We start from the raw sequence: 22,709 nt of genomic DNA, 5'->3' as shown, positions 1-22,709 counted from the left end.
TGTGTGTGTGTGTGTGTGTGTGTGTGTGTGTGTGTGTATGGAGTTGCAAAAGTACATTTCCATGCATTTTGCCATATTTTGTGCTATTCTTGTCATGCATTTGATACCCATATATTTTAAATAATTTACATATATGTACATTGTAAACCCCACAATTTATTGTACTGTTTTTACTTACAGAGCCTGTAGAAATTTAAATAAAGAGAAAGACCACATATCTTTTCTATGTAATTACTGGTTTTGGTTTATTACAGTGTCATTTCATCTAGTCACACATCTAGTGTCATTTCCCTTTAACTTTCTTAAGACTTTCTTCTAGTGCAGGTATGCTCACAATAAAGTCTCTCAGGTTTTATTTACTTAAAAATAGGTTTATTTTGCTTCCATTTTTAAATAATATTTTCACTGGAAAGAAAATTCTGGGAAGGTAGTTTCTCTCCATCCTCCCCCCCAAGTATTTTTCCCTTTAAAGATGCCATTCTTTTGTTTGTGATACATGTTATTTTTTCTGGCACTTCTCAAGATAGTTTATCTTTTCTTTACGACAGTTTCTCAGTGATATGGCTAGTCTGCTTTTTATTGCATTTGTTTTGCTAAGTGCTCATTTAGCTTTTGTATTGGTAAATTAATATTTTTCTGAAATTTGAGAAATTTTTGGCCATTAGTTTTTCAAATATTTTTCTTTCCCTCTTCTACCCTATTCTGAGACTCCAATTATAACCTCTTGATATCATTCTTTAAATAACAGGCTTTATTAAATTTTTTCACTTCTTTTTGTCTATGTTCTTCCGATGGAGTTCTGTTGATGTTTTACCAAGTTTATTGACTATCTTCTGCCATTTTTATGCTGGTGTTAAATAAATCCAGTGAATTTTTCATTTCAGATGTATTTTTAAGTTCTAGAATTTTTATTTAGTTCTGTGTTTCCTTATCTCCATTCCTCTGCTGAAATTCCCTCTTTGGTTTCTAATTATGATTGTGTTTCCTGTTAAGTCAAATAAAATATTTATATAATTTGAAATTCATTTTCTTCTAATTCCTCCACCAGAGTTATTCTGTGATCTCTTTCTATTGAGCACTTTTTCTTCCTGACTATGAGTCACATTTTCCTGTCACTACTAATTTTACTGCCTCTCCAGTAATTTTTAAACTTATATTGAACGTTGTTGGTGATGTTTTGCAGAAACTCTGGATTTTACTATCCTGTTCTGAAGAGTGTTAGTTTTTATTCTAACAGAGTATTACATTAGTGAGTAGCAATTTTGTGAATGTGTTGTTTTGATTTCTCCATTACTTACAGAGGAAAGTCCTTAATCTTGGAATATAGAGTAAAATTAAATATATGGCCCCTTTAGGATTTTAATATGAAGCCTGTGCTATTTAACAATCCCTTAACTTGGTGGAATTGAGATTCCAAATTCTGTCTCCTCTGCACTGGGAAGCAACTCAAATTTCTACTCAGTTTTGCATCTGTTTCTTTCCATTGTGTTCCTCAGTGTGTCCCTCATATATGCACAATCAAGAGATTAGCCAAGGATTTCAGAGGAGTTTAGACCCAGAATTTAGGTCTAACCCCTCTCTGGCTCCCTCCTTTTCCAACTACTTTGGCAGTCTCACATGCCATTCCCTAACACCTCAAGCCAAAAGTTCTTTGTATGTTTCTTTGTTTCCTCCAGGGTGCATAGCTGTTATCTGTAGGAGAATTAGTCTGATACAAACTATTGCTGTGCCATCAGAACAGATCCTCAATCTTACTGTGTTTGGGCACTGGGATATTTTGATATGAATTTTCAGCTGCTTTTGCAAAATTATTTTTTGCATATTAGTCATACTGAATAGTTTTATGTAAAATAGCCTTACTGAATATTTTATGATAAGCACACAGAGGGGAGGTTTACATTGCAATAATATACATGACTCTAAAATAAACAGTATACATTTTTGTTCTTAAAAATATTTTGGCAATCAGGGATTTTTCTGTTGGCTACTTTATTTCACAGAGTCCCCAATCTCACTCCATCCTTTCATCCTTTCTTCTGTGTTGGTTGTTTCTCTTTTCATAGCTCCACTGATTCTCTCCCTCTCCCTGAATGTGCGTGCGTGTGTGTGTGTGTGTGTGTGTGTGTGTCACAGAATCCCAGAAAATTCCAAATTCTTCTTTTTCCTTTATAGAGTTTTCCCCAAACTTTAGAACCTGGACTCCTTTTGTATATTTTAATCTATCAAAGTTTTCTGTACAGCCACAATCCTTAGAAAACCAGAATGGTTTCAAGTAACATTTTATTACAATCAGCATTGGTGACACTTTTTCATCAATCAACATTGGTTACAGCATTGGTGACACTTTCTTCTTGAAATCTATACATGCATCCATCCATTTGTTTGTTCACTTATTCACTTATTTGTTAAACAAATCTTTCTCAAATATCAATATATGCCAGACATTATTGACTGAGTTTTTTTTTATGATTTCTTTTTCCCATTCTACTTTACTGCCCATTAATTACTAATTTGACAGAGACTCAGTTTTTTATCATCTGCTATTGTGATACTATATATATAAATACTCCCTTTAAATGTTTATTCACTCTTACGACTTCCAAGCTTATATATGCTTATTTATCCCAAATTGGCTTCTCTTGACCTCTTAGGCTAACCCAATATTCTCCTCCCAAGATATTTCTATTCATGTTAACAAGATATGAAACTAACATGTTATTTACTCATATCCATCCTCAAGCAAATCCCCACAAACCAGGATATCTTTCCCATTTCTTCATTAGTATCAATGATTCAATTTCATTTCCAAGTGTTGTAGGATTGTTCTTAATAGACAACTAACTCTGCTGTGTAATTACTACCCTAAGAACCGCTTCAGATGAACAATTTCAAATCAAAGTTGTCATTTTTGATGGACATTCTCATGAGATGACTTGGTATATAAAGCTGTCAAACTAATGACTTTATAAAACAAATCAACTCATTTTCCCCCCAACCAGAATGTATATAACCCATTTTCTTTGTAGTGTTGTTCAAAAACAAAACAAAAGCTTTAGCGAGGTATTTTTATAAATAAGTTATGTATTCAGTAATACTTGATTTAAGAACTAATATTATTATAGCTCTGGTCCATAGAGTTTTGGGTCCCTCAATTGTCCATTTATACATGCATTAGGACAGACACTTAAAAAAAATTTAGGACATTTTGTCCTGCTTTATAGATACTTTCTCAGTTCTCTTTCATTCAATTGGAATATTTGAGATGAATTTATTTGGCACACTAATAAGAGTATGTCAACTCATGTTCCCAGTTTCATAGTATCACCTAAAATCATGTTTATGTAGTATATTTTGATCAATTCTAGCCCGGCTACTCCAAAATCTATTTCTGGAGAGAAGAATGCCTGAACTGAATAATTAGAACCTCTGAAGAAATAGTTTTACAAAAACATGTTTGATAGTTACTCTGTTCACTCACATTGAGAGACATTGTAAGAAAGAGCCAAGTTAAAGATACTTAGCATTCACTATGTAAAGATGTTGTTGAAGATATTGTTCATTAAATTACATGGCAACCTGTTTTTTTTTTTTTTTGAGAGGAGAGAGAAATACATCTTTCATCTCAGTACCAGAGATTATTGTATTTTCTTGTTCATTTAATTTGTCTTTATTTATAATCACAGAGATTTATAATCTTGAGTTTTTCTTTTGTGTTATTTTCTATAACATAGAGCCAACTCATAGGCTACCTCTAGGAAGTGTACAATATACATTTTATATATTGACCCAATTCCTGGGTTCTTCCATGTTTTATTCCTATCTCCTGTCTGCCCAATAAATAAGCACATTCTGCTGATATTCTTTGCCTTTTAAAAAATCTCTATTCCTGGGGTGCCAGGGTGGCACAGTCGTTAAGCATCTGCCTTCGGCTCAGGGCGTCATCCCGGCATTCTGGGATCGAGCCCCACATCAGGCTCCTCCACTGGGAGCCTGCTTCTTCCTCTCCCACTCCCCCTGCCTGTGTTCCCTCTCTTGCTGGCTATCTCTCTCTGTCAAATAAATAAATAAAATCTTTAAAAAAATAAAAAAAATAAAAAATCTCTATTCCTAATTATTCTTTGTTATTGTAATCTGCATTGTACTGCATATATATAACATCTAACCAGTTTCTATCAAACTATACTTTTCTTAATAACTAGCTAAATGAAGGCTCAGGCTTTTCTCTAAGCTTATACTTTACCAGTCAATCTCTGTTGATTGTTCTCTATTACCTAATAGATTTTAGGTAGTCACCTAAACTCACCTCTCAAACTTTCAGTGCCTTTCAATAACACAACACTTGATGGCCCCCTCTTTTTTTTATTACTTCCTTAAACTTTCTTTTCTCCAGTATACTTTCCAGATTTTGACAATTTGTAGTTACTAGTATCTCTCCCACACTTAATGTACGTAAACATCTTTTCTTCCACATATCTACTGATTCTTAATTGTTCCTCCAAATTATAGCCCCCAGATATTCTCCTTCCTTGAAACTTTCCTTTGGGCATCACCTATTTGTGGTGGTTTCTATTAGTTAAATTACTTTTCATATGTGTATGAAAAGTAGCTTATTCCATAAGGCTATAATAACTTGCCCGCTCTGTTCAATGTGAATGATCATTAAATGTTATTGATGAAATTCAAGTTAGTGCAAAATTTATATCTGCTATGCTGAAATTTTTTTCACTCAACTTTGTAGGAATTTCTATTTTTATATTGATTCATACTATGTTAGTGTTGGTAAACTGTAATTTTATTTGTATAAATATGCTCACATCATATATTAGTACATAGTGTTTCTAAAAGGATTATAGATTATTTAAAACTAGTAGAGAAAAAAATATTCTTGATAAACTAGGAAAGATTGTGTTGGTACTTTTTTAAGGTGTATAAATATAAATTATAAATATAATTGTTCAGGCATCTGTTTTATTTAAAAGAAAGTCCATCTGTGGTTGAAGATAAAAATATATAGTCATAAATAAAGAATTAAAGAAACTTGGTCTTCCATGTTAGTATACTTAATCAGGTCAGTGAGAAGTCAATACAAACCACTGTAAGAATCTTATCATGGGAGGTTGGCAACTTCTAATAATTGATATTCAGAAATTTTTAGAGAATAATTACACTTTATATACATTTTCATCTTCTAAGTGGAACCTACTAAATAGTCACTAAAAACTGACATGCATTTAAACCTACAATAAATTTCACTCATATAGTTCTACAGGCTTTCTTTTCAACTACGATGAAAGTATTTCACAGATAAGAATAATTTATGAATAAAAATGTAATTTACAGAATACCTTGCCAGTGAATGTTGATCGCTTCATCACAGTTCAGTCATGTTTAGAAAATCTAAGCAAGCTGTGTGATTACTCCAGGAAGCATGGAATGATGTGTTCAAATTAGTACCATCTGTGGATAGAAAAAAATTGAGGTTTTTAGTCATTCTTAAAGAATGGAAATCTGATTCTCCATGCTAAAATGAGTGTAATCCTTTTTGTATCTGTAATTCAATAGGGCAGTTGCTTTGAAATAGTCTAGTTCAACACACAGTTCATCAAAAGAGAAGATACTGCATATAAATGTTGGTCTTTTATGAGTGCCACTGAGGTAGCCTTGCTTTAAAAAATTGTCTATGAGTTATATATTTGGCCTCAGATTAGATTTATTTCTGGTTTATCTTTCTAAATACATTTGATTGGAAAATGTGGACAAAATTTTGTACCACTTGAAAACCAGAGGACTGTTTCAATGAACCATAATTTATTCATATAGTCAACACTAATGAGTGCCCATATGTGCCAGACACTGTGTATCTGTGCAGGCTCCAATACTGTGCCTGTCACATGGAAGGCAACTCAATTGTTACCCTTCCTTTAGTTAGGTTACACATAATTCTTTCTGTTTCTTTGTCAAGTTAAAGTACTCTCTTTTTAGACCTTTATTTCTCTGCAATACTTATTTGGAAAACACAAGATTCTGTGGACCAATATTAATCTGCTGAAAATTTTTATGCATAGCAAGTTTCACCATTAAAGTCTTCATTCCTAAAATCTGAACATTGGAGGGGGGAAAAGATGGTCATAGAACAACCATGGGCATTTAGTCATCCCTTCTGCTCAACTGGGAAAAAGATAGTCTCTTCCGCCTCCCCAGTTCATTGGATAACTAATGCATCCCATTTTCTTCCTACTTCTAGTCGCTTAGTAAACCCTAGCTAAAGGAAACTGAAACATGGAAGGGGTCTTTGGTGGTGGACTCAAAAAAGAGGGAAATGTCTGTATCACAGTCCCTGACTTCCACAGGGAAAGAGCAGAGTCTCTGGTTTTAATGCAGATGAAAAGTCTATATTAAAATTCTCAAGTACCCCCACTACACTTAAGATAAAACTAAAAATCTTGAATCCAGTCCAGAAGGCTCAACATTATCTGATTCTGACCTACATCTCCAGCTTTCTACCTTCCTATCCATCTCCTTGTGGACCCAGCTATGTTCCTTAAGTGTTTCTAATGTGCCACACTTCTTCCCCTCAGAATCTTAACACATCCTAATGTCTTTCTCTTGGGAAGCTAATCTTATCTGTAGTTCTCTGATTAAATTGAAGCCTTTCCTGACCATCTATCTAAATGAAATATCTGGGGCGCCTGGGTGCCTCAGTATGTTAAGCATCTGCCTTCGGCTCAGGTCGCGATCCCATAGTCCTGGGATGGAGCCCTATGTCAGGCTCCCTGCTCAGTGGGGAGTCTGCTTCTCCCACTCCCTCTGCCCCTCCCTCCCACTCGTGTGCACACTCTCACTGTCTCTCTCACAAATAAATAAAATTTTAAAAAATAAAAAAATGAAATCTCCTGTTATGCCCTCTTACTTATTTGTTCATTGTTCCAAAAATATTTATTATATGTCTATTTTGTTGCAAGTATTACTCCAGACTTTCAGAGACACGATCTAAGATGTAGATTGATATTTGTATGTGTATATGACATATGAATAGGCATACACATTTTGGAGTAATTGCTCAATCTTTTTTTATTGATATGAATGTAGAATCAGAACCTTTCTAGATCTTTGAAATACAAATTGGAATGAAGTGGAGTTGGAAATAGGATTAGGCCTATTTGAGGTTGGTTTTCAGAGTAGAATTAGGATTTAGAGAAGGGTGGCTATCAGTTCAAAACAATGAAGTACACACTAGTAGAGTTATCTGAAAATAAATTTTAAAATGAATCCCCTCAAGATTTTGAGTTTCCCTTTGCTCTGTATATTTAAGCAGAGGCCAGAAAAGTAGAAATTGGACATTTTATAGAGGAAACTTGGATTAGTTTTCTACTGTTATGTCACAAATTATCACAAACTTAGTGGTTTAAAATTACACCATTGTTTATCACACAGTTCACTGGTGAGAAGTCTGGGTATGTTGTGTATGGATTCCTTACCCAGAGGCTCACAAGCCAACTCAAGGTGTTAGTAAGCTGTATACTCATGTGGAGCTCACAAGTTTGTGGCAGAATTTGGTTTCTTAAATTTATAGGTCTGAGATCCCCTTTTCCTACCTGGCTCATAGTCAAGGGTTCCTCTTAGTTCCTAGAGATGTCCTAGATTCTTTATCGTACGGCCCCTTCTTCTTCCAAGCCAGTAATGGATATATTTTTATATATTAAATCTGTCTCTTGCTTAGAATACATTCCTTCCTCTTTTGTAATGAACCAAAGAAACCTCTCTGCTTTTAAAGAACTCATGTTATAAAATCAGGTCCACTGGATGATCTCTCCCTATTTTATTTATTTTTCATTTTTTAAGTCTTTATTTAAATTTCAGTTAGTTAGCATACAGTATAATATTAGTTTCAGGTGTACAATAGTGATTCAACACTTCCATACAACACCTGGTGCTCATCACAAGTATGCTCCTTAATTGATCTGGTTTCTTAATTACAGATGAAAATTTTTTTTTGTATCGGCACTATATCAGAGCTTGGTTGAAAAACTGGATGAAGGTGAGTGTACAGGGGCCAGGAATCTTGGGGGACATCTGCCTACATAAAGGTCAGACATAAAAAGACAAGTTGACCAAGATCATCTCTAAACTTCCTTCAAATTCTGATCCTGTCATCTTCTGATTCATTTGCCTCTTCCATGAATTCAACCACCAAAATAGATCTAAAAATATATTTCTTTCTTATTGTTACCATCTTATTTCTTTTTTTTTAAAACATATCCAGTGGTCTATAAATTTGTCCTTTTTCCCCTGCAGTGTAATTACCAGACTAGACTTGATAAAATGTACTTCTGAACATCTCATTCTGACACCTTGATAGCTTTCCATTGCCTGACAAACTATAAGTTCCTCTAACACAGAATTTCCCCAGGTTATTGTGTAGCCTTTCTGTTTGTAATTGCCAATAGGACCTATAAACAATGGTTGAACTTGACTTAGATCACATTACCCCCTCTTCTAAATCTCTACCTTAATAATCAGCGAAATCCTATCTCACATGCCACCTTTTCTCTTAAGACTTTTCCTGAACCACCAGGTCTCTGCTTTGGGTTAGAATATTTTGAAAATTTGTCTTCTCTTTTGGTGGTCTGAGTTCAAACTTAGTGACTGAGAGATTCAAATAAAATATAGAAATTCTACTTTTTATGGAAATTCTATTTTTTAATTAATTCTAAAACTGATTCCTCTGTAAGGTAAATTTTCCTAAAAAATAACTTTTTCTCTAATTGCTTTTCTGCAAACTAAAAATAGAAGAGAAGGTATGTTGTAGGTAGTGTATTAAGTATTCTGTTTATAATCTACTTTAAAGGTTAATTAATTCAATCAAATAGAGTAAGATTTGAGGATAAATATTAGTATTAGAAAATAGAACAATTGAATCTGACCATATGGCTTTAAGTTATCTTCTTCTTGTTTTCCATTGCATTAGACTTTCTCTTCTCTTCCAGATTTAGGCAAATATATAAGCAATAGGTCTGTAGATAATTCAGTAAAAATTTAAGAGGAAATTTAAATTTTTAACTCTAGTCTAGACCTTTCTACAGAACTCCAGACTTATGTATCCATCTGTGTGACATCTCTTTCTGGGTATCTGGTAGGCATTTCAAAGTTAACATGCTCAAAATAAATTTTTAATCTCTCTCTTTCACATCATCTTGGTTAATAATGACTTCATCCTTCTGTTTGCTCACTCCAAAGGCTTTAGAGCTTTCCTCTACTCTCTCCTTCCCTTATACCCCACATGTCACACTTCAGCAAATCCTGTCAGTTCCCCTTCAAAATATATTCAGAATCTGAATGCTTCCTTTCATTTCTGCTGCTGTGATCCCCATCAGGCCATCATGATCTGTTGTGTTGATATTGTAACAGCCTACTAAATGCTCTCCCTATTTGTACCCTTATATCCCTTCAGTCTATAATGAGCTAGAGTGATTGTGTGAAAACAGGTTAGAGCCTGTCATTACTCTGCTCAAATGAATGTTATAAGAATATCCTACAATGTCGTATACAATCTAGCCTTCATATTTCTTCTCAGACCTCAATTCCTACTAGCTGCATTGCCCTCCTTGTTCTTCTTCAAATATACCAAGGATGGTTCCAACTTAGGGTTCATAATCATGCATTTTCCCCTGCCAGGAATGTTCTTTTTTCAAATATTCCCATGGTTTGTCCCCCCACCTTCATTAGGACTTCATGTCTTCTAATCACTGAGGGCTTTTTAACTATTCAGTTAAAAATTTCAGTATCCATGCATCATCTTTCTCTCCTTCTTCCTTTCCTTATTTCTCCCCAAAACACTAATCATCATCCAAAATACTATATACAATACTCAATTATACTTTTATTGTATATAAATATCCTGAATGTAAATTACACAACGGCAGGGACTTCTATCTGATTTATTCTTGTATACCCAGCACCTACAATAATAGCACTTGGCACAAATTAGGTGCTCATTAGATATTTACTGAATCCTGAATTAGTATGCTACATTTAGGAATGAATGAGTTTTCTAACTCATATTTTCTTAAGTGTGACTAGTGTCATGTGGTTTTTATGAATTATGTCATTTTCATACAAGTCATTGTTACCATTATATCTTAGTCTTCTAAGCAAGAGCCTTTGCACACACACAGGGAAAGGCATGATTGAAGAAAGTGCTTATGTAACTTAGTTCATTGTTCTTTCATATTCCTAACCATAACATGCTTGTATTACTTGTTCAATAAATGGCTGTTTCTTGAAAATAAGACATAAGCCTTTTATACCTTAAATCGTTTATACTAGGCTCAGAGCCTCACACATGGTATACAGATAGCAAACCAGTGGTCAATATGAAATCTAACAAGTGACCCCAAGTAGGACCATGTGATTGTAAGTGATATAAGATAGCTTTGTCTGTGTATTACCATCGGTGTGCTGGATGATGTTCTAGAAAGGGTTTAATCATATTTATTTATTTGTTTGTTTTGTCAATTTTAAGTATATGCAAGATAAAATAAAAATCAACTAATTTGTAAATTATTAATTCAGTTAATAATATTGTTTATTTAGAATAATTGTATAATCAATATTCACTTGTGTCTGTCCAGACATTAAAATGTAAGTATGTCTTTCTTGGGAACCGAATATTAAAACTCAGACCATACCCTGGGAAGTACATAGATTAAATGAGTATACAATTTTCTTTTGTACTAGTGTTTATATATGAAGCCAAAGTAAGTTTATATGAGATTCTTATGAGTCAATTTGGGAGCAAAACTGGGAATTAATCAAATCACAGTTGTTTTTTTCCACTGCCTTTTGAATCAGTGGTCTCTGAAGCATCACCTTAAGGTTCTGCTCATTAAATGTGGTGATACTAATTTAAGGGCAGTTGTAATAAGAGATTGCCACTAGGTGCATAATAAAGACATATTTTTGAATCCATTTCTTCCTTCTGCTTAACAATTTTTGGTAATTCTAATTGTTTTCAATTTTTCTCCTTTAACTTTTAGTTCCCAGTGTTCCCACAAATATTGCTTTTTCTAATGTTCAGTCGACTAGTGCAACATTAACATGGATGAGACCTGACACTATTCTTGGCTACTTCCAAAATTACAAGATCACCACTCAACTACGGGCCCAGAAATGCATAGAATGGAGTTCTGAAGAATGTGTTGAATATCAAAAAATTCAATACCTTTTTGAAGCTGACTTAACTGAAGACACAGTGTATGGATTAAAGAAATTTAGATGGTACCGATTCCAAGTGGCTGCCAGCACCAATGCTGGCTATGGCAATGCTTCCAATTGGATATCTACACAAACCCTTCCTGGTCGTAAGTATTATCTTGGATATGTGTTTATAATTTTGCATTCAAGAAGAAGCTCTTTGAATGCTTTTCCACAGAAATCACTCAAAGTATAGGTAATGATTGCTCTTGCAACTTTAGTGTTATATTTTAAAACTAACTAGTTACCATACTTGCTTTGACAGCATCTTTAATCATGATTAGCTTAATAAATTTCTGTTACTTATCCTGAAAACTATCTACATGGAATTTTAATGGCTTCCGTGCAAAGGATATAAATATATACATATTTACAAATAAATAAATACATATCCATACATACACTGATATCTGTTGAATCAATGATTTTTACTTAATACAATTTTGTGTAAAGTCACTGAACATGAAAATTACTGAATTAGTGTATAAACTAATTCACGTAATAACATTTGTTTTTAATTTAATTGAATCCCAATGGGAAATTCAATTTCAGACATTATTAGTTAAGGCTTTTCTCAGATTTTCAGAGTTGTACCAAGGTCCTAGAGTCTTCTCTTGCAATAAAGCATTATGGGCCTCTCTTGTAGTATATTATTAGGCTCCACTGATTGCCATTGAGCACTCTGTCCGTGCTTACATTTTCACTTCATATCTGGATGCTCTGCTGCTTTTAAGCCAGACTTTACAACCTTTTCAGTGACTTTAGGGATACACACACACACACACACACACACACACACACACACACAACAGCTGGGACAGATCTCCCGGCAAGCATATTTTCAGCTTGTGCTTTATACCTATATAAAATTCTGAGGCAAAGAAATACCAAGGGTTCAACTCCTACCTTGAAATGTGGAGAAGGGAAAAAACACAGAGAAGAAACAATATAATTTCTCAAAATTATTCTGCCATCTACCCATCTTTCAGGACTTCTGTATTCAAGAAAGAGCTCTTTAAATGCTTTTCCATAGAAATTGCTCAAAGTATAGATAAAAATGCTGTTATAACTTTAGTTTTATATTTTAAAACTAACTGGTTACCCTACTTGGTTAGATAACATGATTAACCATGAGTAAGTAAATAAATTTCTATTATTTATCCTGAACAGTATCTATATAGAATTATAATGGCTTCCATGAAAAATAAATAAATTGCAAATCAAGTGCTGCAAGCCAGAGCTGCATTGTCTGAAATGTCATTTCCACCCCAAGCCATCCTGAGCAAATTTCAAGTTGCCCAGGTCACCCAGCGTCAGTACCCTCCTACGTAAACCATCCAAGTAGGGACCTTATGTTACCATTCTTCTACCTTAATCAAGACTGTTATTAAGTGATTCCTTTCAAATCCGCATAACATTTTCCTAAAATTTTTTGGTACCTGTAAGTCAAATAAGCACAAACATAGACATTTTCAGTGGTTAATAGATGCTGTTATAGGTCTTTATAATAGAGAAATAAACTTTGATATAGAGACTTTATTTTTTTAGGTTACTAAATGTATTCCCAGGATTGCCTGGCATAATTTTTGCATAGTAAATTTCCAATCAATACTTGTTAATGCAATTCAACATTTGAGATAGAATCCAAACAGCTCATCTTTCAACACAATTATCCAGCCTTTCTTGTAGCACTTTGACTCTAGGTTTCTGTAATATCTGCCCTTCTTGTTTTTCTCGTATCTCCCTGGTAGCTCTTTCTCAGTCTCCTTTGCTCATTCCTTTTTTTAAATCTAAGTGTTGGAGTGCCCAGATACCTATACTTGACCCTTTTGTGTATCAACCGACTACCCTTGAGGTGACTTTATCCTGTCCTATGACTTTAAAGTCTACTCATACAGTGATCATTCTCAAATATCTATTTCTAGCCCTGACTCGTCCCTAGAATGCAGATCAGTATATTTAACTGTCAGATCAACTGACCTCATCAGGCATGTGTGTCCAATATACCTTTCAAAATTTAATGTGGTCTAAACACCAACCTGTCCTCCTCCAATCTTCCCTATCTCAGTAAAGTGCACCATTGCTCATCTGGTTGCAGAAAATGAAAATCTAGGCAGTGTTCTTTTCCTCCTCATCTCTGCCAATGATTCATTTCAACTGTGCCATCTAAATACATCCCTCCATTTGCATTGCTATCATATTTTTCCTATCCTTCATTACTATTACCACTGCATTAACCTAACTGACCTCCTGGACTTCCAGGCTGATTTTTTTAAACCTAAATCAGATGATATCACTTCCTTGTCTAAAGCCATCCAATGGATTTCCTTTGCTTTAGAATAAAATTCAAATTTCTTAACATGATTAACAAAGTCCTACATGACCTGGCCCTTACCTAACACTCTAACCTCATCTATAACTACTTTCCCACTTACCGTTACTCACCACTCACACTAGACACTTTTCTGTTGTTTGAACACACTAAACTCTCAGAACGTGGGCCTTTGCCCCCCCTGTCCCTTTTGACTGGAATGTGCTTTTTCACCTGCATCTTCACATGACCAGCTTTTCATAGTGGATACCTCTACTTAAACCATTCCTGCTCAGAATGGATTTCCCTGACCACCCAATCTAAAGTAGCTTTGCAGACTTTCTCTAGAATATCATGTTATCTTAATGAGCATTTATAATTACCTAATAGCTTTTTATTTTCATTTGTTTGTTTTTAGAATCTGTCTTGACCATTATTTCTTTTTTTAAAATTTTTTACTATGTTATGTTAGTCACCATACAGTACATCCTTAGTTTTTGATGTAGTGTTCCATGATTCATTGTTTGCGTATAACACCCAGTGCTCCATGCAATATGTGCCCTCCTTAATACCCTCACCAGCCTATCCCATTCCCCCACCCCCCTCCCCTCTGAAGCCCTCAGTTTGTTTCCCAGAGTCCGTAGTCTTTTGTGGTTCATTCCCCCTTCTATTTACCACCCCCCCTTCATTCTTCCCTTCCTTCCCCTACCAATCTCCCTGCTATTTCTTATGTTCCATAAATGAGTGAAACCATATGATAATTGTCTTTCTCTGCTTGACTTGTTTCACTTAGCATAATCTCCTCTAGTCCCGTCCATGTTGCTACAAATGTTGGGTAATCGTTCTTTCTGATGGCTGAGTAATATTCCATTGTATATATGGACCACATCTTCTTTATCCATTTGTCTGTTGAAGGGCATCTCGGCTCCTTCCACACTTTAGCTATTGTGGACAATGCTGCTATGAACATTGGAGTGTGTATGGCCCTTGTCTTCACTATGTCCATATCTTTGGGGTAAATACCCAGTAGTGCAATTGCTGGATCATAGGGTAGCTCTATTTTTAACTTTTTGAGGGACCTCCACACTGTTTTCCAAAGTGGCTGTACCAAGTTGCATTCCCACCAACAGTGTAAGAGGCTTCCCCTTTCTCCACATCCTCTCCAACATTTGTTATTTCTTGCCTTGTCCATTTTTGCCATTCTAACTGGCGTAAGGTGGTATCTCAAGGTGGGTTTGATTTGAATTTCCCTGATGGCTAATGATTTTGAACATTTTGTTATGTGTCTGTTAGCCTTTTGTATGTCTTCATTGGAAAACTGTGTGTTCATATCTTCTGCCCATTTTTTGATTTGATTATTTGTTTCTTTTGTATTGAGTTTGAGAAGTTCTTTATAGATCTTGGATACCAGTCTTTTATTTGTAGTGTCATTTGCAAATATCTTCTCCCATTCCGTGGGCTGCCTCTTAGTTTTTTTGACTGCTTTTTGACTGTTATTTCTTAATGCCTAGAGAATGGTGCCTGGGAAGAGCAGGTACTCTATAAATATTCCCTAGATGAGTGAAACTTGATTGAGTAGGCTAAAGTTGGTAGGGGAGAATAAACTGTTTTCTTGTTCAGGTGATACTGAGCATAATGGTGCCATAACACAGAAAAGAAAAAAAAATGGAAAAATCAAATTTGGATTGGGTTCAATCAGTTAGCATGGTTATTTTGAACCTATTGGTTTTGAGAAGAAATAACTATTCTAATCCAATTAACTAGAAAACAGAAAGAAATACATGGTTAGAGATAAAAATATAGGAAAGGCTAGGGATTTTAGTTTTATCAGCCTGGAAAATCACTAATGAAGGTTTTGACTAAAAAATGCACTGACTGGGGATGCCTGGGTGGCTCAGTTGGTTAAGCCTCTGCCTTCGGCACAGGTCATGATCCCAGGGTCTGGGATCGAGCCCCACATTGGGTTCCTTCCTTAGTGGGGAGTCTGCTTCTCCCTTTTCCCTTTCCCCTGCTCGTGCTCTCTCTCTCTCTCTCTCTCAAATAAAAAATAAAGTCTTAAAAAAAATGGGACATTGACTGAATGAATAAATTTTAAAGTCCTTAGGCAACTGGAAATTAACTGAAGGGGTACTATAATGAATGAAGCAGGCTGATGTAAGGCAATTGGTAGTGGTGGAAACTGTGACAAATTAACAGAGAATGTGTTGTCTAGAGGCTTATTACTGTCCTATAGACAGGTCATGCTATTAGGACTTCTGATGTTTTCAGAGAGACAGGAAATTTAGACTTTTTTATGTGAAAACACTCAGTTTCAAACTTGCTTGTGACAATTTGTTTTTTTTTTTTTATTTAAAATCATTTAGTAGCTCAAACTAACATCAGTAGCCCACATCTGGCCCATGGACAGCTACTTTGTAGCCTTTGGTTAAACTAGACCTTCTGCCTGCACTGAAGGTCTGAGGATTCAGACACTGAGGATGCCCATTCCTGACACGGGATTCCCATCCTACTCTTTACCATCAGCTCATTTGGGTAGTACCTGCTTTTACCTCCTACAGTGAGCCAGAAAGTGGATTTTCTGAATGCATCATCTCTTCAAGCACTCTAGACATAATGATAGATGTTCAATTAGCATAAAATAACAATTAGCATGATTAATTCAGAATCTGCTAAATGAAACTGCAAAGCTGAGTTTTTAAAGAATCTCACATTCTTAATTTGAAAATTCAGGAATTTTTCCGTTTGAATGTCATTTCTTCCACCCTAGTCTCCCCTCCTCCTTACCCCACTTTTAGATGTGTGATCAACTCACAAGAATTTGGTCACTTTCAATTTCTTACTACTACATTTTGCTCATTTTGGTCTAAAGGAATAATGGTAGAGGACTGCATACTCTTCACAATCAGTGTGAGCTTTTTTTTTTAAAGCATTATTTTCCTAGTTTTACCAGGATGTCTCCCTTTGTCATTAGTAGTTCATTGGTTGGTTAGTTCTTGGTGCAATGGAGAAAGTAACCTTGGCTTCTCTTCACCCCAACTTCCAGGTCTTTACTTGATGACTAATCCACAGAGTGCCTCTCTACAGAGCACTAGTTTGTCTTTTATCTGGTGCTTTTCTTCTCTCTGGATCTAGGATCTCATTGCCACAGTTTGAATCCACCATCAGAGAATACTTGAGTATGAAGATATTTACAATATTTAAGTAGGTTGTCTATACTAATCCTTTTCTGTTGCTTGAGGACTGATTTTCTACTCTGTTGTTTATCAGTAGAATAAAAAAAAAATTCCTATTTTAGTTCCAGAGGATACATGGAAAGTGCCTTTCTACCACAGTGATTTAGAGAGAAAAGAGTTTGTGACAACAGACATATGATTTTTCTTGGCATTTGCAAACTTACTAGCTTTTCATCTGAGTATTCATATGTATGGGAATAATAAATTGTATAAGTTACGAGAATGAGAATGAGTTGGTTACCCCTTTTTAGTCTCAGGAATGGAGAAGACATTTTTCTGAAAAAATATATGTATACACACACATATATATCTGAATTTCATAATTATGCAGTGAGAGAAAAGTTTTATCTGTTATATTAAGCCTAGGAGAGATCCTCTGAGATTGCATTTGATATGAAAGACAAAAAGACACTACACATATTATTGCCAGATAATATATACGGTGAACTAACATATGATATAAGAATAAAATAAATGAGGTGACTCAGTCAGTTAAGTATCTGCCTTCGGCTCAGGTCATGATCCTGGGGTCCTGGGATTGAGCATCACGTCAGGCTCCCTGCTCAGCGAGGAGTCTGCTTCTCCCTCTCTCTCTATCCCTGCTCATGGGCTCTCTCTTTCTCTCTCAAATAAATAAATAAAATCTTTAAAAAAAGAAAATAAAATAGTCCAGCAACAAAAATCTTGATAAGCAGTAATGCTTTTAAGATAAAAAATAAGTAATGATTAGGTGTTTATTCTGAATATTAAAGATGAAAAGTATTAAAGACATTTTGCAAACATAAAATTAATCCAGATGAAGAAAATTAATTTTGTATTATCAGTCATTATTCAAAAAAGTGTTATGTTGTTTCATAATCTGATGTAAGAAGATAAAATGATGAATATGAACAATTTCTCTCAATGATAGGAAAGACTAAATAACAGTATAGTATAAATCACTATTTCATATGTGTGCATTTATAATGGCATCGAGTTACATGCCAGCTCTTAGTAATAGAACCTCGTATCAGAAAGCCTGGAACTTCTTGATAAGGAGCTAGAAATTGATGGCTAGTTTGATATCAACTTTTTCAAAATTTTGAATTCAAAATTCGAAAATTGAATAACTCTAAAAGACTACCCAGTCTGAATAATAAATATTATAAAACGTTCTGAAATGGCCTTAGAATAAGAAAATATGTAGTATTATCTCTCCTTGAGCTCATTAAGAAGAGTACCCAAATCGAAGATCTAGGGAGCAAAGTTAGAATGCAAACTAAGAATTAAATTGGGTTACTTTCTGCATTTGAATCTACCACTGTAAACTAGAGTGAAGAAAGGAAACAATATTCAGCCAACTCAAGCGAACATTTCTTTCTCCCACATACCCTGATCTAGATAATTGAAGCCAAATTGCTTTTCTCCTTAAGTCATCTGTATAATAGCCATAACTCTCTACTTCATGCTGAGTGTGTATAGATACAAAGTAATCACAAAAATTACAAATGGCAGAAATATTTAACTTGAGACATTAAAGTCTTGCAGATTATTTTACTCATCTCTTTTTTTCTGATTACCCTTATACTCAAAAGCCATTTGAGTTGTGTGTGGGGGAGGAATGTAGAATGGAAAGCTGTTAAATATCTCCATGGTGTACAATAAGTACTTATAATGCTGAGGAAATGTATGACTTTAAAAGAGTGTGGGTGTGAAATTAGTATGGAATGAAATGAGACTCTCATAATGTGCATCTCCTATAGACCACCAGGACTGGAAGACAGCAAGAAAGGAAAATTCCTGGGGTAACACTTAGGTTGTGAAAACCACAGGATACCATACTCATGAGGAATTTTAACTACCCAAACATCTGTTAGGTTAAAAAAAAAAAATTCAACAAAACATGCCTCATCAAAGAGGCTTCCAAGGAATGCAACTTTATGATCTAAAAAGAAGAAAAACTAAATAGAGGGCAAAATATGCCTTAACAATTTTTAAAAATAAATGGTTATTGAGTTGCTATATATTCAGTTATTTTCCTTAATTTATTCTAAATGGTGTAATGCACTTATAATGTGATAAGTGCTATAATAACAAAGGTAGATATTATCCCTTTTACAAAGAAGCAATTATGTAAAAATAAGAAGAGATGTTAGCCGTAAATAAATAGGAAAATATAATCAAAGGCATAAAGAAGCGCATTTGGTGGCAATGCATTTTTAGAATGGCTCTAACCTGCTGCCACTAGAGGAAATGAATATAATTTATTCTAGACATGATGGTTGTACTTCTGTGAAATTAGTTAGACGCTGTTGAAAGCCTTCTCAGTTAGTTGCCTGATAGTTCCAAATGTGTAGTTCAAGAGGACATCTCTCTTCCAGGCCTGTAGGTTGAAGTTACTGGTATGACTGCTTAGGTTTCCAGACATGTCAGACCCCATATTACCACTGCCCCTGCCCCACTGCAAACCTTGCCTGCCTGTGTGTTCCCTGTTCCAGTGCATTATACCGTTGTTCATTTACTTGTTCATGCCAGCCACCTAGGAATCATTCATTATTTCTAGCTGTCACCCATCCCCCACCCCCAAGTCCATTCCTGAGTCCTATTGAATTTACCTTCTAAGTACTTCTTGAATTTATTTTCCTCTGTTAAACATCTCTAAATCAAGACTCTTAAAATTAATTTCCTATATTATTACAAACCTAAATGATCTTTCTGGTCCCGTTTTCTCTACCCTCCACCTGAACCCAGCTTTTGAATATACCTCTCTGACCATGTTATTCCCCTGCTTAAAATCTTTGATTTAAGTTTTCTATTTTCCTTTTGTATAAAAATCATACTTTTTAGTGTGCTCTATAAGGTAGGTCATCTGTGATTTTGCTTATATTCCCCTTGCTCTTTCTCTTTTGTGCTCCAGAATCTTCACTGCTCTGTCTTTTTTTTTTTTTGGAGACCAGCTTCCTTTTCTTTATATTTCACACCAAACATCTCTTTTGCAAACCCTTCTATTAGTTCCTCCTTCCACTCCCACGTCTCAAAAATTGTTTCTCAAATACTGAACATTTTGCTTCATAATTGTTTTTCTCTCTCTCTTTTGTGGAACTCTGAGCTCCTTAAAAGCAGAGATGACTAGGGGTGCCTGGGTGGTGCAGTCAGTTAAGCTTCAGAGTCTTGGCTTCAGCTCAGGTCATGATCTCAGGATCTTGAGATCAAGCCCTAATTTGGGCTCCACCTCTGCATGGAGTCTGCTTGAGATTCTCTCTCCCTCCTCCTCTACCCCTCCCACTCATGTACTCTCTCTCTCTCCCTCTCTCAAATAAATAAATAAATCTTTAAAAAAAAACAGATAACGAGGTGATCATGTCTTATGTATGTTTCCACCCTCCATGCCTACTCAGTATCTAAGACTAAATGATTATGGCATTTGGACTCGAGGAAGGCATTTGACTTAATGTGAAAGTATTTCAATGCCAAAATTTTCCATTGCAGAATAGTTCATACTAATTCTTTTCTTCATTTTTTGGTCTATAATTTGTCTTTCAAATACTTACATGGTTATAGCCAAAATTAAAATTCTCCTAGTCAGTTACTGTCTGTGTTTAACATGTTCAGATTCTTTTATTTCACAAAGCCAGTCTATTTTATATTGCTGATATTGTTTTTATTTTTTCATTAGCATAGGAAGTATGATTACTGCACTTTGGAAAGAAACATGCATGTAATTAATTAAGAAATATTTCAAACAATAAAGGAAAATAATGCATGTTTATTTCAGAAGCATTAACAGTAGCTATATGATTAACTGAGAGAATAAACTTAATGTATTTGTATAGCAAGGTGGGATCATAGTAGATTGACAGTTCATGAAAAAAACAAAAGAGAACAATGTCTAGATTTGGGCTGCTAAATATGATTACAAAGCGAAGATATTTGGGTGAAATCATTATTTTTTTTAAAGATTTTATTTATTTATTTGACAGAGATAGAGACAGCCAGCGAGAGAGGGAACACAAGCAGGGGGAGTGGGAGAGGAAGAAGCAGGCTCATAGCAGAGGAGCCTGGTGTGGGGCTCAATCCCATAACGCCAGGATCACGCCCTGAGCCGAAGGCAGACGCTTAACCGCTGTGCCACCCAGGCGCCCCTGAAATCATAATTTAAATGTCAAAATAATATGCATATAAAATTAAAGAATTTAATAGAGCATTCAACTATATATTTAACTCAGAAGAGTTTTTGCCAGATTATTAAACACGTTTTTAGAGTTTAAATAAAAATATTTTTAAATTCTATTACATAAGCACATAGAACATGTTTTTCAACAAAATCACTGAAAATCAAAGGATATTATAAAGATCATCAGGTATTTTAAAATCATTAATATTATAGAAAAACTGGTTATCATAAGGAAAAAATGAGAAAAAAATATCTTTCCCCTAAGTATAACTCACTACATCTTATCTTTCAAATATTCAAATAAATTCTCTTACTTTCTCATCTCAAACTTCAAATCTCATGATGAATTGAATTTATTTGGACTCTCCTGAGAATCTTTTTTTTTCCTTGGTTCAGAAGTATGAAGTTAGGCTTAGTTCCTTGTGATTTTTAGTCTTTAATCTCGGTTCAGGTCTTGGGTCAATACTAGGCCCTGGGTCAACAAAAATTCAGCCCTGTTTTCTTCTGCATTACTAAGGAGGTGGGGAGAACTTTGATTTGATTATGGAAAACTCCCAAATCTGAAAGACCATATAATTGCTATACCTGGTAGCTTGGGGCAGTTTTGGTTGGACCCAACAACTGAATTGAGAGCCCTTGGTTGAGTTGTTAAGAATAATGACAACAATAGCTAAACTTATCAAGTGTTATGTGCTGGTTCTATTCTAAGAACTTTATACACATTGATTCATTCGTGAACTTCATTTATTTCTAGGGTAGAGGCCGTGCTCTTAGATCTTGAATAGGACTTGGGCAAAGCCTGCTGGTGATATGAAAGTACCACAAAAAAGAAGCAGAGAGTGGCATTTGGATGGCTCAGTCAGTTAAGCATCTGCCTTTGGCTCAGGTCGTGATCCCATGGTCCAAGGATCAATCCCTCATTGGGCTCCCTGCTCAGCAGGGAGTCTGCTTCTCCCTCTCCCACTGACCCCCCCCCCCCGCCCCGTTCCTTCTCTCTCTCTCTTGCTCACTCTTGCTCTCTCAAATAAATAAATAAGTAAAATCTTTAAAAAAAAAAAAAAAAGCAGAGAGGTGCTAAGTAGGATTACAAAGAGAACTATCCAGGTTAAATAGTAATTTAAAGGAAATAATAAGCATATAAAATTAAACTATTTACTTATTTACTAATTTACTAACATTCAATATTTAGTGTCAGAAAAAGGCTTTTGCCAAACCTTAAGCAAGTTTTCCAGAATATAAATAAAAATATTTTAAAATCCCATTTGCATGAACAAATCCAATGTCTTTTTCAGCAAAAGTGCTAAGAACCAAAGAGTTAAAAGAAATTTTAAGGATTATCACTATGTGATATTATTAACTTTGACAACTGGGACTAAAGCAGACCTGGAGATATTAGACAAGCTTCTAGTATATAATCCAACCATCTCCATTCCCAAACAGATTGGATGGGAGTTTTCTTCAAATTACACTTTCAGTTTCTTTTCTCTTTGCTGATACACCTGATAGTTATCTTACCTACATACAATGAATGGAAGGATGAAATAGGGGCATTTATCTTGGCCCCAGTACTCCATTGTGGTGATGTCCCCATCTGATATGGTGATGGCCTTATCTATATTATTCCAGGTGGTTCCTTCGCAGAGATTCTGCGTTCTTACGTAACACAGTGGCCTGTTATTACTGTGGGAATGGGAGGGAGCGACAGTAGGGAGAAACCTCTTCATAGTTTATCCAGAATTAAAATAAATGGAAGGTAGGA

The 22,709-nt window shown here is 35.0% G+C and overlaps 2 protein-coding genes across 8 annotated transcripts in view; one reads left to right on the top strand and one right to left on the bottom strand.

Annotated features, from left to right (window-relative positions):
* Positions 1-22,709, bottom strand: part of LOC148108660 (uncharacterized) — a 199,554-nt gene that overhangs the window by 74,466 nt on the left and 102,379 nt on the right. For both annotated transcript variants that reach the window (XR_015727160.1, XM_087868906.1), the window contains exon 4: positions 5,346-5,457. Coding sequence is in view for 1 of the 2 variants with exons in the window: in XM_087868906.1 (XP_087725032.1) it covers positions 5,372-5,457 (86 nt within the window). In the remaining variant the exon portion in view is untranslated. The remainder of the gene's footprint in view (positions 1-5,345; positions 5,458-22,709) is intronic.
* PTPRQ (protein tyrosine phosphatase receptor type Q) overlaps positions 1-22,709 on the top strand; it is a 258,211-nt gene that overhangs the window by 155,850 nt on the left and 79,652 nt on the right. For all 6 annotated transcript variants that reach the window (XM_087868896.1, XM_045779834.2, XM_087868894.1 and 3 more), the window contains one exon: positions 11,037-11,360. In XM_087868896.1, the coding sequence (XP_087725022.1) occupies positions 11,037-11,360 (324 nt within the window). The remainder of the gene's footprint in view (positions 1-11,036; positions 11,361-22,709) is intronic.

Source organism: Ursus americanus, chromosome 17, assembly GCF_024610735.1.
Source record: "Ursus americanus isolate L20-20 chromosome 17, mUrsAme1.1.p, whole genome shotgun sequence".
Classification (NCBI taxonomy): Eukaryota; Metazoa; Chordata; class Mammalia; order Carnivora; family Ursidae; genus Ursus; species Ursus americanus.
The sequence above is the reverse complement of the archived record's forward strand: the minus strand, read 5'-3'. Positions and strand labels throughout refer to the sequence as shown.